At 39.1% G+C, this 15,523-nt stretch overlaps 1 protein-coding gene and 1 pseudogene across 1 annotated transcript; one reads left to right on the top strand and one right to left on the bottom strand.

The window, feature by feature from the left end:
* Positions 1-723: 723 nt before the first annotated feature.
* On the bottom strand, positions 724-836 carry LOC116561886 (annotated as a pseudogene).
* Positions 837-7,062: 6,226 nt separating this feature from the next.
* Positions 7,063-12,701, top strand: LOC116561841 (tubulin beta chain-like). Its single transcript, XM_032293813.1, has 2 exons — positions 7,063-7,161; positions 11,738-12,701. Exons 1-2 carry the CDS (start codon positions 7,063-7,065, stop codon positions 12,536-12,538), a joined length of 900 nt encoding a protein of 299 aa, XP_032149704.1. The 3' UTR covers positions 12,539-12,701.
* Positions 12,702-15,523: the final 2,822 nt, after the last annotated feature.

The raw sequence follows: 15,523 nt of genomic DNA on the forward strand, positions 1-15,523 counted from the left end.
AAGATGTAATGAGATTACAAGCTTAAATCTTCAGAGAAATAGTAAAGCAGTGGAATAATTTATTCTTGAACTTTATTGCTGAAATTATTTTGGAGTCCCAAATAAAGCTTGATGTGTGTTTTCCCATATGTTCTAATATTCAAATGTTTCAGCTTTCAGAAAATGTTAAGGGCTAATTTTGTTTATTAGTTGTATTTATTGTGGCTTGTACTTCAGGGCATTTTAGCTAATTCATAACTTATAACTAAATTTATAAATAAATATATTATTATCTCATTAAAATAGATAAAATAATTGTCCCCTGTTACTGAGCTCATCAATCACACCAAGGGCAGAAAATTAACAGGTGTCAAAACCTGGCTTGGACAACTACCACTCCTTTCTATCTCCTCAAACTCTGAGCCAGCAGATCTGTGCTAGGATTCTGGATCTCCATGGTCCTCTCCAACTAACATACAAGACAAAACCCTGCTTTTATTGTTTTCAGGTCCATGAAGGAAATGCACGTTGACATTTTCCCATTTCCAAGACATGTATTAACATGTTTTCATGTAACATCCCATATGTTACTCAGCTGTGTTCTCATTTTATAGATCACCGTACATCAATAGTTTTATAGTGATAATCACAGTTTCAATATTAGGTCTCTCCTGTTTGGGTTTGACTCACGCTGCTTCCTTGGAGCTGGTCAATAAATAGTCAAATGACCTTCCAGGGACAATGCAAAATATGGAATCCTTTATGAATTTGTGTGCCATCCTTAGGCAGCAGCCATGCTTATGCTTATCTGCTCTATATTGATCCAATTTTAAAGTATGTGCTGCTGAAACAAGTACAAAGTCCTGTTTCATACACGGAAACTCATGAGTCATAGATGAAGCTTAGCTTTGTTCAATCCAACTCACCTACTTTAGATTCAGAGAATTGTACTGAATGGCTTCCTGTGAGGTAGAATTTTAAAATATATTTAAAACTTGAGATAGTAGAGATGCAAGTAGCCTGGGAGATTTTTATTGTATGAGAAACGGATTACTCGAGGGGCCAACTGCAAGTTGGTTCTTACTGCTCTGTGGAACGATAACGTGGAATCTTCTGCTATCTAACCAAAGCTGCTGCACGGGATATAAAAAAGCCTCAAGGTACAAATCTGGGAAAGGAACTCTAATCTCTTCCTGCAACATTATTTGAACATCTCTGACTGGTGAGGACAATCTTAACTAATATTTGTTAGAAAAAAGACAAACATAGGTCTCAAAGGATAACTTACCATGAAGGCCTAGGGTAAGTCTAGCTAAGATGTGGGCTCCAAATAATGTTTTCAGTGTAGGGGTGGCATCAATTTGCTCGGTATTTGTGTGGGTAAAGCTAGAAGGTCTGACTCTCAGAGCAGGGTGCTGGCAACAATGACTGAGCATAAGTACATAAACTAATAAACACCATAGCTTTGAACTCTATGTATGACTCACCATGGAAACTGAGGGATCTGAATCAGTGAAGGCATCCTGGTGGCAAAGGTCAATCATTATCAGATTAGAACGAGTTACAATGCAACAATACAGCAAGTGAATCCATGAAAACAACAGAATAATTAGAATGGCCTTTTGTTCTCCTTCTTTTGACTTGTAAAGAAAAATTGCCTTCCTTGGACTTAGAAAATATTCAATGCTATCCCCATCAAGTTACCAATGACCTTCACGGAACTGGAAATAACAACTTTAATCTTCATATGGAATCACAAGAGACCCCGCGTAGCCAAGACAAACTTAAGCAAAAAGAACAAAGCCAGAGGCATCACACTGCCAGACTTCAAACTATACTAAGAGGCTACAGTAATCAAAACTGCATGGTACTGGTACCAAAACAGACATATAGACCAATGGAACAGAACAGAGACCAGAAGAAACACCACACATCTACAACCATCTGATCTTTGACAAACCCAGCAAAAACAAGCAATGGGGAAAGGACTCCATGTTTAATAAGTGGTGTTGGGAAACTGGCTAGCAATGTGCAGAAAGCAGAAACTGGACCCCTACCTGTCACCTTACATTAAAATTAACTCCAGATGGATCAAAGATTTAAACATAAAACCTAACACCATAAAACACTAGAAGAAAACATAGGCAAAACCATCCAGGACATAGGCATAGTCAAGGACTTCATGATGAAAACACCAAAAGCAATGGCAATAAAAGCCAGCATAGACAAATGGGATCTAAACTCCAGAGCTTCTGTACAGCAAAAGAAAGCATCATTAGAGTGAATCAGCAACAAACAGAATGGGAAAAAATTTTTGCAATCTACCCATCTGACAAAGGGCTAATATCCAGAATCTGCAAAGAACTAAAACAGATTTACAAGAAAAAAACAACCCAATTCAAAAGTGGGTGAAGGATATGAACAGACACTTTTCAAAACAGGACATATATGAGGCAAACAAACATATGAAAAAATGCTCATCATCACTGGTCATCAGAGAAATGCAAATCAAAACCACACTGAGATATCATCTCACACCAGTTAGAATAGTAATCATTAAAAAATCTGGAGACAACAGATGCTGGAGAGGATGTGGAGAAATAGGAACACTCTTACACAGTTGGTGGGAGTGTAAATTAGTTCAACCATTGTGGAAGACATTGTGGCGATTTCTCAAGGATCTAGAAATAGAAATTCCATTTGACCCAGCAATCCCATTATTGGGTATATATGCAAAGAACTATAAATCATTCTACTATAAAGACACATGCACACGTGTGTTCATTGCAGCCCTGTGCACAATAGTAAAGACCTGGAACCAACCCAAATGCCCATCAATGATAGACCGGACAAAGAAAATGTACATATACACCATGGAATACTACGCAGCCATAAAAAACAATGAGTTCGTGTCCTTTGTAGGGACTTGGATTAAACTGGAAACCATCATTCTCAGCAAACTGACCCAAGAACAGAAAGCCAAGCACCATATGTTTTCATTCGTATGAGTGTTGAATGAGAACACGTGGACTCAGGGAGAGGGGCATCACACACGGGACAGTTGGGGGGGGGGGGGGGGGGGGGGGGGGGAGGGGAGAGACAATGGGGGTGGGGAGGGATGGGGGGTGGGGAGGGATGGGATGGTGGGGAGGGATAACATGGGGAGAAATGCCAGATATAATATTCACCTAAAGTAAAATAAATAAATAAAGCAGAAAAGAAAAAGAAAAAAAAAAAAAGAAAACACCTTAGCTTCTTGGACAATTCAAAGAAGGAAGACACAGGAGATAGCCCCAGGGACGAAAACAAGATTTTCTGCTAAATTGAACATTTAAGACCCAATAACTAATTAGAAAAGTCAAGGCAAGTATCGTGGCTAGCACTTTGAAAGACCAAGGCAGGAGGATTACTTGTGCTCAGGAGTTCAAGACAAGCCTGGGCAACATAGTGAGACCTTGCCTCTACACACACACAAAAAAAAAAAAAAAAAAAAAAAGAAAGAAAGAAAAAAGAAGTCAAAGATGTGGATCTATTTTTTTCCTGATGCATAGGGGATTATACTTAGAATAAAATGAACCACACTGAGATCCCTAAGGGTAAAGGTCTTAAAAGTCCTGAAAGAATCTTACATTGTACTTCTAATCTAGGCTTCTGCTTGATTTCTAGCTTAAAAGTGGACTAACTCTTGCTATTTCAAACTACCTAAACGAAACTATGAACTCTCTCCTAATGTATGAGATGCAATGGTTGCAATTTTTTTAAACATCAATTTAGTACTAACTGGCCTTTTAATACAAGCTCTTACCTTGTGAACCCATGAGAAATAGCATAATCTTCAGCATCTCATCCACACCTATTTTGAGTAAAGACAAATAATATTTTGCTGAAGAAGAATGTTGACAATACTTGATGAGCCATAATGTACAGCAAGCATGAGGGTTGTTCTAAAATAACAAAGAATAACTGCACCCAAGAATTTTAATAAAGACATTTCTAAACAGCTAGTCTGATACACTCTATCAATTTAATATCCTGCCTGTCAATGTAGACATAATAACCATTTACATGTACTAGCTTGTATCTATAGGCATCTTGGGTGCTTGTGTTCATCTTTGTAAATTATCACCAAGGCTAAAAGAAAAGGACAACAAGTAATCCTCTTGTTCCACTGGGGTATGACATAATACAAGTTGCTAACTTACAGTCCTTTGATGGCCAAGAAACGGTGCTGAGGTCACTTATCTAAAGTAGGCAAAGATTTAAATGAAAAATTTCCCATTGCATTCCTAGTCTGATATATTGTAATTCATATCAGCTAGCGGTCAGATAAGAGCTATCTGCAGCCTGAAAACAATAAATAATAATAATAATGGCAATACTAGTAGTCATAAACTAAAAGTCCACACTTTAAAAATTAATAAAATACAAAAACCTTTAGCTAATATAAGATTAGCAGACCTAAAACATCAGATTACAAATAACGAACACTCTATATTAGATGACCCCTTCTATATGTTCTTTATGTTGCTCTGTCCAAATATTTGCTTTTCTACCTGATTATTCATGTTATTTTTCACTATATGCCAATAATTATGTTCATCTTATTAATATTTCTGACTTGAGTGACTCTTACCACTCTAGAACACTCAGGTTTTTATTTTAAAAAAGAACTACTGTACCATCTCAGCCTATCAACAGCATGTACATTTGCTCGATTTTTCACTAAAAATTCCACCATTTGCTGTTTCTTGCAAATTATAGCAAGAAGTGGTGTGTTTCTGTCCTATAAAACAGTAGAAAAAATTAGTAATTCACAAAATTATATATTTTTCAAATGAACCAAAAGTCTTCTCTAAGATGCTTTGAACTTCAACATACAATATAGAAAGGAAGTAAATGAAAAGCAATCCCTTCCGTCTCGCTCCCCCGAGCTTTCTGATGTGCTGCTCTTTGCCTTGTAAACATCCCTCCTCTGCCTTCCCGAATTAACTGTGGTCATTGCCAAAACACCCTCCAAACATTTACCAGTCCCAAGAACCTTGCTTTGATCACAGCACTTAGCATAGTATATTGTAATCACTTCATTGTTTCCAACTGAAACCAAGAGCTTCTTCAGGGCAAGGGTTGTATCTTTTATCTTTACAGCCCCAAAATACCAAGAACATGGTAGCAAACACTTTAAGTTTTTACATAAATTAATAATCTAAATTATTATCTTTAGAGTAGTGTTTCTTAAACTATAGTCAATATAATATTTGCTTATTGTACCCCAAGAGAAAGACTTCATGACAATCTGCTCATGAGAAGTATTACAAAACTCTATTTTTATATCCAATCATTAAGAAATCTTTTGAACTTTATGTAATCCCCATTTGACAATACTTTTTGTGGCAAATATTAACATTTAAGAAATTAAGATTTTCAGAGATACAGTTTCCAGAGCTTCTCAATACAGTTGGACCGTTCCTCTGGGTGTTACAAACTTGCTTGATTCACTTCTATCAATGATGTTAGGATCCCAGATGTCAATGTCAGGCACTCCTGCTCCAAATGGGCCACTAAGGAAATGAGCTCTGAATTAAAAGTGATTGGTTTCAAATATACTTATTTTCCATATTATTAAATAGTCCATGGGTTTTTTTTTTTTAAATACAAGAGAACAGATTTTTATTTTAACTGTTAGAATGCTCAGTGTGTTTCATGTAAGAGAGAGATATTTTAAAAACTTAAAAATAAATATTGAAAAAACCAAAGCTCAGTAAGAAATTCTATTCTCAATGGTAATCCTGGGACCCTAATGCAACTATACATTTTAAATCCATTTTTATTGGTTTCCATTTAAATGGCTATTTAAATTTTTTTTAGGTAAAATATAAATCAAAAATATAATGGCTTATCAACAAAAGTTCTCATACTGATCCATATGGGTTATTTCAAGCATAATGAAAGCCAATACATCACTTGCTTTTCTAAGAAAGATTGCTGAGGAGAAAGATACAATGTCAGCAATATTCATAAGCTATCCAACTATAACCAGAAATAACCTAAAAAGGCTTCTAGGCATTCTTATATGCAGATGATTATTTGTGGTATAAAGAAAGAGTTTTAAACTAAATTTTAAAGTTCAACACCATAATTGAGGGATTTGTATAATCTATAGACCATACATTATAAACAAATACACACTGACTTAAAAGCCTTGAAATCTTTATCAAAATCTGCTACAACATAAGAGTTGTAACCTCAAATACCTACAAGGACAAAGAAAGGTTATCTGAAGTAAGGAAAGTACTAATGTGGGCACACTAGCAAACTGGAGAATATATGCCTTCCATAAAGGAGCAATCTCTGCACAGCAGGCCAAACAGTGATAGAAACTCAGGGGACACCATACTTTATTTTTTAGGACAAATCTGAAGTCCAGATTTCTGCATAAGTCTTCTAAATTTTCCACGTCGACTCAATTTATAGAGGCAAACAAATCTGTGCAGCACATTTAAAATATAGCCCTTTTGTTTTTATATTTGCTATGAACGTGTAATTAAATTGTTGTATATAAGCCAAGTATTTGCATGTAAAATGTGTTCTTTCTATAGTATCATATGTTTTACCAAAAAATCAGGCCGTAATACATAATAAAAATTGCTAAAAAGACTCATAATACCCACTTCAAGAGTTTTTCTGACAATTATTAATTTATAGTCTGTTTGTATATAATTTTCCCAGATTGCGGCCAAATAGATAGTTTATAAGATTACCAAAACTAAATTATTTTTTTAAAATTCCTATCTGTATTCTTATCAACTTCATGGATTTCAGTGTTTAAAGCTGACATCCTGGTTATGCTAAAGCTCTATAAACTTAACAGACATACTGAGATAGTTCATAATACAACTTCAATTAAAAAACAACGTTTAAGATTGGCTACTATTTTAATTGAGAAAACCCAGTTGTAATGAACATTTGTTGACATATAATCACCTGTATGGTGACAAAGGGACATGAAATCATTAAAGGGTTAGCCTCTACTTAGTGAAAGATTACTCATAAGCAAATTTGTAAAGACTCTCTGAATGACAGTGAATGATTAATGATGGGAAGAAAAAGGTGTTATTCTGTAAGCTGAGAGATATTGCCAAGAATTCCCTTTCAATTACCCGTCACAGATGTAGAGAAAGACAGGTAAGTCAGGCTAATCTTACTGAAAAGGAGAATTTTGAAGAAAGTAGCACCTAGCAAATACCAACACTTCTAGAGATTTCTTACGTTTTTGAGATACAGAAATTTATATATTGCACTTATCTATTCTGGGGTGCTTCGTCAGGAGTGTATCCAAATCTTGAGGTTTTTTTTTTCTTTGCTGTTATTGTTAGAGACTACAGTATCACTATATTGCTGAAACTGGACGCAAACTCTTAGGCTCAAGCTGGGATTAAAGAAACATGCCACTATTCCCAGCTTCAAGAAAACATTTTTAAACATACTTTCAGGCCTTATTAGATCTATTATATCAAAATCTTCAGGGGAAAGCCTACAATTTTAGATTTTTAGCTCAGGTCACTATAATATACAATTCTGAGAATTAGTGCAGCAGGCGGTCCCTTCAGTCTCATCCTTCACCCACATGGCTAATTCCCTTTGTCAGTTATAGATGTTACCCAAAAGAGAAAAGAGTAAGAGATAGAGTTATTTATTAAATCTCCATTTAATTTTCATGTGTATGAGTAGAATAGAAACAATAAACTTAAAATCCAACTTGATTTTGGTATTAGTGAGCTCCTTATCTCCCACCTTCCCATCAAGACATTCTAGATTTTAGAGGAGAGTTTAGACTCTTATCTAAGTGGCTGTTTCTGCCTGGATAAGTGGTAAGTCGGTTAATAATTTGTTTCACCTTCTGCTGAAGTGTTTCTCACTCTGTCACCACATATTCTCTGCCAATATGGTTTCCTCAGAGTCCTCCTAAAATTAATCTCTAGCCAAATTTAAACTCACTCTCTTTTTCAAACCAAAATTTATTAGCCCCAAAGCTAAAGAGCACCTTGTCTCACCACATAAACTGGAAGAACAACAAACTTTAAAAAAAAAACTCTTCCTGGCATTTTCCCTTATTACCTACTTTCCAAGTGAACTGCATATTTCTGATGGCTCTCCTTTTCCCTTCCCATTTTTCTCTCTTAAGCCTTGCCACTGGGAGATGACACATCAGTTTTTTTTAGAAAATTGTCAGCAGCAGCAAATTTCCCATTTATTGTAAGCTGCTTTAGTTTTGTTTGAGTTTTAAGATAAAACCTATTTTCAGGGCACATTTTCTTTCCTGTGTTTTTTTACATTAATTAGGAAAAAATTAACCCTGCATTAAAAAAAAATTGAAAAGGTTTTACCTTTAAGAAATTCCCAAATATTTTCCAAAGAGTATTTAAAAAAGCTGTGCCCTGTAATGCTTCTAAGTATCAATATTTAAAATACAATTTTAGACAATTATTTCAAAATTATTTTTTTATTGCATTTTAGGTTTGGGGGTACATGAGAAGAACATGCAAGATTGTTGCATAGGTACACACATGGCAGTGTGATCTGCTGCCTACCTCCCCATCACCTATATCTGGCATTTCTCCCCATGCTACCCCTCCCCAACTCCCTACCCCCTGCTGTCCCTCCCCTATTTCCCCCGACAGACCCCAGTGTGTGATGCTCCCCTCCCTGTGTCCATGTGTTCTCATTGTTCAACACCCGCCTATGAGTGAGAACATGTGGTGTTTGATTTTCTGTTCTTGTGTCAGTTTGCTGAGAATGATGGTTTCCAGGTTCATCCATGTCCCTACAAAGGACCCAAACTCATCGTTTTTGATGGCTAATTATTAATTTGCTTGCATTCGGGAAATGCTTGAGCTTCTGAATACAAAAAAATTGACCCTTACCTATGTTAAGATTAAAACAAATATTTTGAAAAGAAAGTTGATTGATCTATACCTTGTCCAATGCTTCAATATTTGCATCACAAGAAAGCAGTTTTTCTGCCAGTAACGTACTCTCATTATACACAGCATAATCAGCGAAATGATTATGTCTCTTCCTGGCAATGTGCAGCCTTTCCCTATTAGATCAATAAATAGAGTGTAAATTCTAACAATTCAAATTACACAATCCACAGGTTTCACTAACTAGTTATATTTAAGTGAGATAAATTTATTTTAATTCTGCATATATAAATCAAACCCATGTCATACTGAAAGAGTTTGCTACCATATACCTGTATCAAAGGCATGCTGATTTGTTACAAATGTCAACCTAGCATTTTCTGTTCACCAGGAGAGTGACTGGTTCCACACAGCCACTGGCACAGGTCAAATGTAGAGCAGCAGTTATACAAGAGTAAGAGGACTTTTTAGGAAACTGTAGTGCAATATCTCAAAACATAGAGTTATTCACATGATTGTAAACATTGAATAGCATATTTTTCTCTTCCTTCAAAACAAATACTTCATTTTTCTTGAAGAAATCACAGTATTTACTAGTTATTATTGCTCACTACTGTAATAAAAACAGCAGCCTATTTGAATAGAAAGAGCTTGGTCTTTGGATTCAGTTCAAGTAGGGCTTGAGTTATACTTTAAACTGTCATTTACCAGCTATTGCTTAGCCTTTCTGTGCCTCAACTTTCTCATTAATAAAGACAACAATAATAGCTACCTCATAGGACATCATGATGCTTAAGTGAGAAACTATGTAGTATTTAGAATAGCTGCTACAGCAACAACTCAAAAATCATTAGATTTTTGTTTTTTGAGAGAAGGTCTCACTCTTTTGCCCAGGCTGGAGTGCAATGGTGTAATCATACCACACTGTAGCCTGGAACTCCTGGGCCCAAGCTATCCTCCATCCCCAGCCTCCTGAGTAGCTGGGACTACAGTTGTGCACCAGCATGTCCAGCTACTAATTTAAAATTTTATGTAGAGTAAGAATCTCACTTTGTTGCTCAGGCTGGTCTCAAACGTCTGGCATTAAGCTATCCTCCCACCTCAGCCTCCCAGAGTTCTGGGATTACAGGTGTGAGCCACTGCACTCAGCCAGATGTATAATTCTTACTATTACTACTACTTAACAATGACATTTTAATTAAGTAAAATAGTACAATTATACCTACTTCGTAGGATGACTTAAATAGGTGACATTTTAACACCTCTAATATTGGAATGCCACCTATAATTCATGATTTATTACAACTATAATTGGTAGCATTTTAAAAATTATTTTATTGATATATAAAATAATGGGGCATCACACAATCCATGAGACCTTACGTTAAGTAGAATATGGTATACTCAGTAGGTCTAGGGCAGTTCTAGGCATATAAGTGGCACTTAAATACATTTTAGTTCTTAAAGGTACTATGGGAAAAGAGCATTGAAATAACAATAACACTTTTTTTTCAACAATTTAATTATTTGATTTTCAAACAATTTGAAGTCAAAGGAATCTCATGATTCAAATGAATAGGTATGACTCATATTTACAGAATATATGCAAATCAGACATTCCATTAATTAATATTAGTATTTTAAAATGATAAACGTTTGAAAGGGCAGTTAAAGATTATCTTCTATTTTCTAACTTCAGAAACTGATTTGTTTGAAAGGTGGGAAATAAAGTTTAAATGAGAATAAGTCCTAATATCCCCATTTCAAATCTCTCAGCTTGTGCAGGCAGCACAGATAAACATGAAGTTTTTAAGGATGGAAAGGTCCTGAGAAATAGTAGAATATGTCTGCTACATAATAGGTACTCAGGTTACATTTGATGAATAAATGGAATGAAAGAATGGATAAATACAGATGGGGAGTTCAATATTTTTAAATAAAATACATTCAATATAAATGTATTTCCTATAAAGCAGCATTTTTGCAATGATTACTTATATTTGTTATTATTTTTAAAGAATATAAGTAAAATGAAATGATTAATCTATCATTGTTTACAATATATGGAATAAATCAACATATATAAAAACATATGTACATAATTATATACATAAAATCTGGAAACACAGATAAAAACATTCCCTTTTTATTTCTGAAGAGGAAAAAAGTTCAAATATGATGACACACAATAATGATAAAAAATATAAAGTGAGAAATTATTTTTATCTGTACAAGATTCATATTCCTCTCTCCCCAAGGATTATTCCATTAATAATAAACTCTTACTAAAAGTGTTATACATTCTCACTGTAGCAAGCACAGATAAGAAAAATGAAAAAAATAACTTTACTTAAAATACAAAGGCCCAGAAATTACAAATTTTATTATTTTGTACACTTTTTTGCTAACGCAAGACCATGGTATGTTGTGTGTATGTATAATCAAACTGATTCTTTTCTCCTTGCTGGCTATAACAAAATACATCTTCGAACATTAACATACTTCTATATCTATTGTCACATTCAGTGGTCACATATTATTCCATCCTATGGATGCAACAGAAATTTATTTATTAATGTGTCCCACATTAAAGAATTGTTTTAACCACTGTATGATATTTATATATTGTCCTGTCACTTTTGAGTGCCCCAAGTCATTTTCTACTCACTGTGGGGAAGGCAGCTAGGTTTTCCTTGCCATCTTTCTTCCTAGCAAACAATATATTCTGTCATACACTCAGCATTTCACAATATACATACACTTAGCATTTCTCAACAACTTAACATTTCTCAACAATGGAATTGATGGGTAAAAGGTATACACATTTTTTTATGTAGTACTTGCCCTACAATGCCACCCTCTCTGCCCACCAGCTCATAGAAAATGCAGACGATATGTTCTTCATTGATAACGAAGCACTCTATAACATCTGTTCCAGGACCTTAAAACTGATCACACCCACCTATGGTGACCTGAATCACCTGGTGTCTGCTACCATGAGTGGGGTCACCACATGCCTGTGCTTCCCGGGCCAGCTGAATGCTGACCTGCAGAAGCTGGCCGTGAACATGGTTCCATTTCCCTGGCTGCACTTCTTCATGCCCAGCTTTGCCCTGCCGACCAGCCAGGGCAGCCAGCAATACCGGGCCCTGACCGTGGCTGAGCTCGCTCAGCAACTCTTTGATGCTAAGAATATAATGGCCGCCTGTGACCCCCATCATGGCTGCTACCTAACCGTGGCTGCCATTTTTAGAGGTCGGATGTTTATGAGGGAGGTGGATGAGCAAATATTCAACATTCAGAATAAGAACAGCAGCTGCTTTGCTGAATGGCTCCCTCACAATGTGAAAACAGCCATCTGTGACATCCCACCCCTGGGGCTAAAAATGTCAGCCACCTTGATTGGTAACAACACATCCATCCAAGAGCTCTTCAATCACGTCTCTGAACAGTTTACAGCTATGTTCAGCCGCAAGGCCTTCCTGCACTGGTACACTGGTGAGGGCATGGATGAGATGGAATTCACCGAGGCCGAGAGCAACCTTAATGACCTGGTGTCAGAATACCAGCAATACCAAGACTCCACAGCTGAGGAGGAGGAGTTTGAGGAGTGTGCTGAGGAGGGGGAGGTAGCCTAGAAGCTTCCTTTTCCAGGTAAAGTGGGGAAGCAGTGTGGATTCTTTAGTGTGTTCTGATAGCCATTGTCACTACGCACTTCTTTGAGTCTTTATATCTCCTCCTGCTGCATTTTAAAGCATTTTCATAGTAAGTAGTTTGGCCTAATAAAACATTCTTATAGCATCTGGTTTCACCTCCAGCTTCTTTCTATAGGCCCTCTGGGTATTGCTTCCAGATGGGCATAGTGGTCCTGTAAGGCTGCAGCTGTCTTGGTCTTCTCACATCCCAGGAGCAAGCAGTCCAGTGGCTCCTGGAGGGGTCGGCATGGGCTGTGGACATGGCAGGCAGGCTTCATGCAAACTTGGGGCTGGCCTTGGCCTTGGGCAGCTACTTCATGTGAAACCCGTTTCTGAAGCAAGCCTTGGCTATTCCATGTACTGAACTTCCATGGGACCAGCTGGGCCTCTGTTTCTGAAACTTTATAAGTGGTCAGTGACCCCAGTGGACGATGTCCCCAGTGTATCATCTCAGGGTAGGAATGTGGTCAGACAGTTGGCCCTGAACCAGCAATGAAGGGTGGGCAAGTAGGGCCCCAGCCACTCCTTCACCATAATGTCCTGGGTGTGTCTATATGGCTTCATTCTCTTAATGAGTTGGGCACGGGGTATCTGGCAGGGAGCTAGTGGGCAGGAATCGAGCCCACCATATACTCGCATGCAGTGAATCCCATATGGAAGGGGATTAGGTCCTGAAGGCCATAGGTGCAGTTGCTGGCCTGCGTGCTTGGGGTAGTCTCTCTCCAAAGGCACAGATGGGGGTTCTGAACAGGGCCTGGGAAGACAGGCAGGTGCTTACAAGTGCTGTTTTCCCCACTGGCAACCAGTGAGGGAAAAAAATGCCTGGATGGAGGTCTGACCTGCCCCAATCTGGAGGACTGATGTTCTCTGGAAAGGTGGCTAATGGGCACTCTCCTGTCTGTCCCCCACTCCAAAACTTCAGGGCAATAATAACCCAAGATTGTCAGGATGAGACTGGTGAGGGTGGCACCTTTGGGGATAGGTTCTATAGCCTGGCACAGTCTCTTCCCCAGGCTTCTCAGGAGCCTGGATTTCAAGACCTGCTTCAAGGAAGCTGTCAAATGAGATGTGTGTGAGCTGGGTGCTGGGTGGCATGCCAGGACAGTGCTCTTCTACCTGGCTTTTGTAGAACTTGTCCATGGCCTGTGTGATACCCTCCTGGTAATACTCCCCCACCCCCCATATTGGACAAGACGAAGCCAGTCTAGCCTGGGGGTGGGTAGATGTACAGGTTCCACCCCAGGTTCCCTAGGCATACCCACCTGCCTCAGATGTATCAGGGAAAACAGGTGAGGCTCCTCTTTTTATTGTCTGAATGTTGGCAATGGGCTATTGGGGGCAAATGAGACCAGGCAAAGAGGATAGTACCTCATCTTGAAAGAAGTTTCTCCTGGAAGCAGAGGGGAAATGGGAGAGGTCTGCCATACTTCCCCAACCTGTTCTTGGAGCAGGAAAAGGGGCCTCTCTGACAGCCCTCCTCAGCAGCTTTCACCTTTGAGGGGTATCCTTGCCCAGCGCAACCCAGGCACACACCCACCTGAGATGACCTTTCATGGATCCAGTTGGGAAGTTCCAGCTGCAGCAACCACCGCAACCTGCTCACACCTAGTGTCTTCACTTGAACATGGGGTCAGATGCACCTTCCTCCTGTAGCAGTAGTGGTACAGCTGGAGTGACAGAGGGGCAAGTCACTACTGCAATTCTCACCTGAGTCTAAGTAGGGGTTGGGCTTGGTACTCACGTATTTCCCAATTACCTGGTTCCATCTGAGGGTTTTATGGATAGGAATGGTGCTCTTTCAGGCATCGTATCCATATGCTAGTTACAGGCTTGGGTTTCCAAAGTTTCTGGAGTCCCCCTTTCAGCCTGGCAAGCATGGTGAATAATAGGGGAAGGACGTTAAGCCTGAAGGCAGCAGTACCTGTCTGGGTATGTTCTCTACCCCTGGAGGCTCCTGGCCCCTAGTTGTTTACTTCCTTGGGTGAGAGTCAGCTTAGGATCTCAATATTCTTGTAGGACTTCAGAACTGTACAGACAGGGGCCAAGGAGGGAGCAGCATCTGGAACCAGCAACTAACCAGTGTAGTGGGGGTCATAGGACTCAGCTCGGTCTCAGCAGGGAATTCAGGGAGGCTTGGATTTGCTGAAGCCCTAGATGAGCTTGGGCTTGGATATAGGGATGACGTGGAGCAGGGGCCCTTCCGCATGCTGGAGTCTTTGAGTAGTTGCACCCTGGTGTGTTCCCCACCTGGAGTGCAGCTGTGGATAGAAGCCGGCATCGTTGTGGAGGGAAGAGGAGGAGGAGGCAGGTTGAGTCTCCAGGGCAGCCCCAGCAGCCAGGAAGGGACTCTGCAAGTGAGACGCAGATCCGGCCTGTGGGCCACTTAGCAGCTGCTTGGCCAGCTGCAGATCACCTGACCTCTGCTCACCAGTAAATGGGGGTTGCAGCAGCACTTACCTTCTGGGACTCCTGTGACTTAAAGGGAGAGCATACATCATGTGCTGAGAATGCACCTGACTCAGGCAAGCTTCTCCAACAGCACCACATCAGATTAACATCCAACCTGTACAGGACAGCATCAGATCTCCCTATTCCTCATTGTAACTGTAGTAAAAGGGAATCTCTGTCCTAGGGGAGCAAGCACAGGCATATGTGTGCAGTGGGCACATGACCCAGGTGGGGTAAAGGTCCTTGGATACATGCTGGTTTCACTAGGAAGCTGTGGTGTGGGTTTGGCCTGGACTCTACCCCTGGAGGCCAGTAGCCCCCTGCATGGGACCAGGACTGGGAGGTGGGTGGGTGGGCTGAGCTTTGAGGGAAGCTATTGTTTGACCTCATGGGAAGGTGGTTGTTGATGGTTCAGTTTTGCAGGGCTTGTGTGATCACCCAAGGAGTGCAAATTGCCTTAAAAAAAAAAAAAAAGGCCAA

Source organism: Sapajus apella, unplaced genomic scaffold, assembly GCF_009761245.1.
Source record: "Sapajus apella isolate SASKATOON/1434 unplaced genomic scaffold, GSC_monkey_1.0 scaffold30, whole genome shotgun sequence".
NCBI classification, from domain to species: Eukaryota; Metazoa; Chordata; class Mammalia; order Primates; family Cebidae; genus Sapajus; species Sapajus apella.

Excerpts from the sequence above, each read along its gene's own strand:
- LOC116561841 (XM_032293813.1), top strand. The coding sequence starts at position 7,063 with ATGATTAATGATGGGAAGAAAAAGGTGTTATTCTGTAAGCTGAGAGAT. Across the intron at positions 7,162-11,737 it reads ACAGATGTAGAGAAAGACAG|TACTTGCCCTACAATGCCAC; the intron begins GTAAGTCAGGCT and ends TTTTTTATGTAG.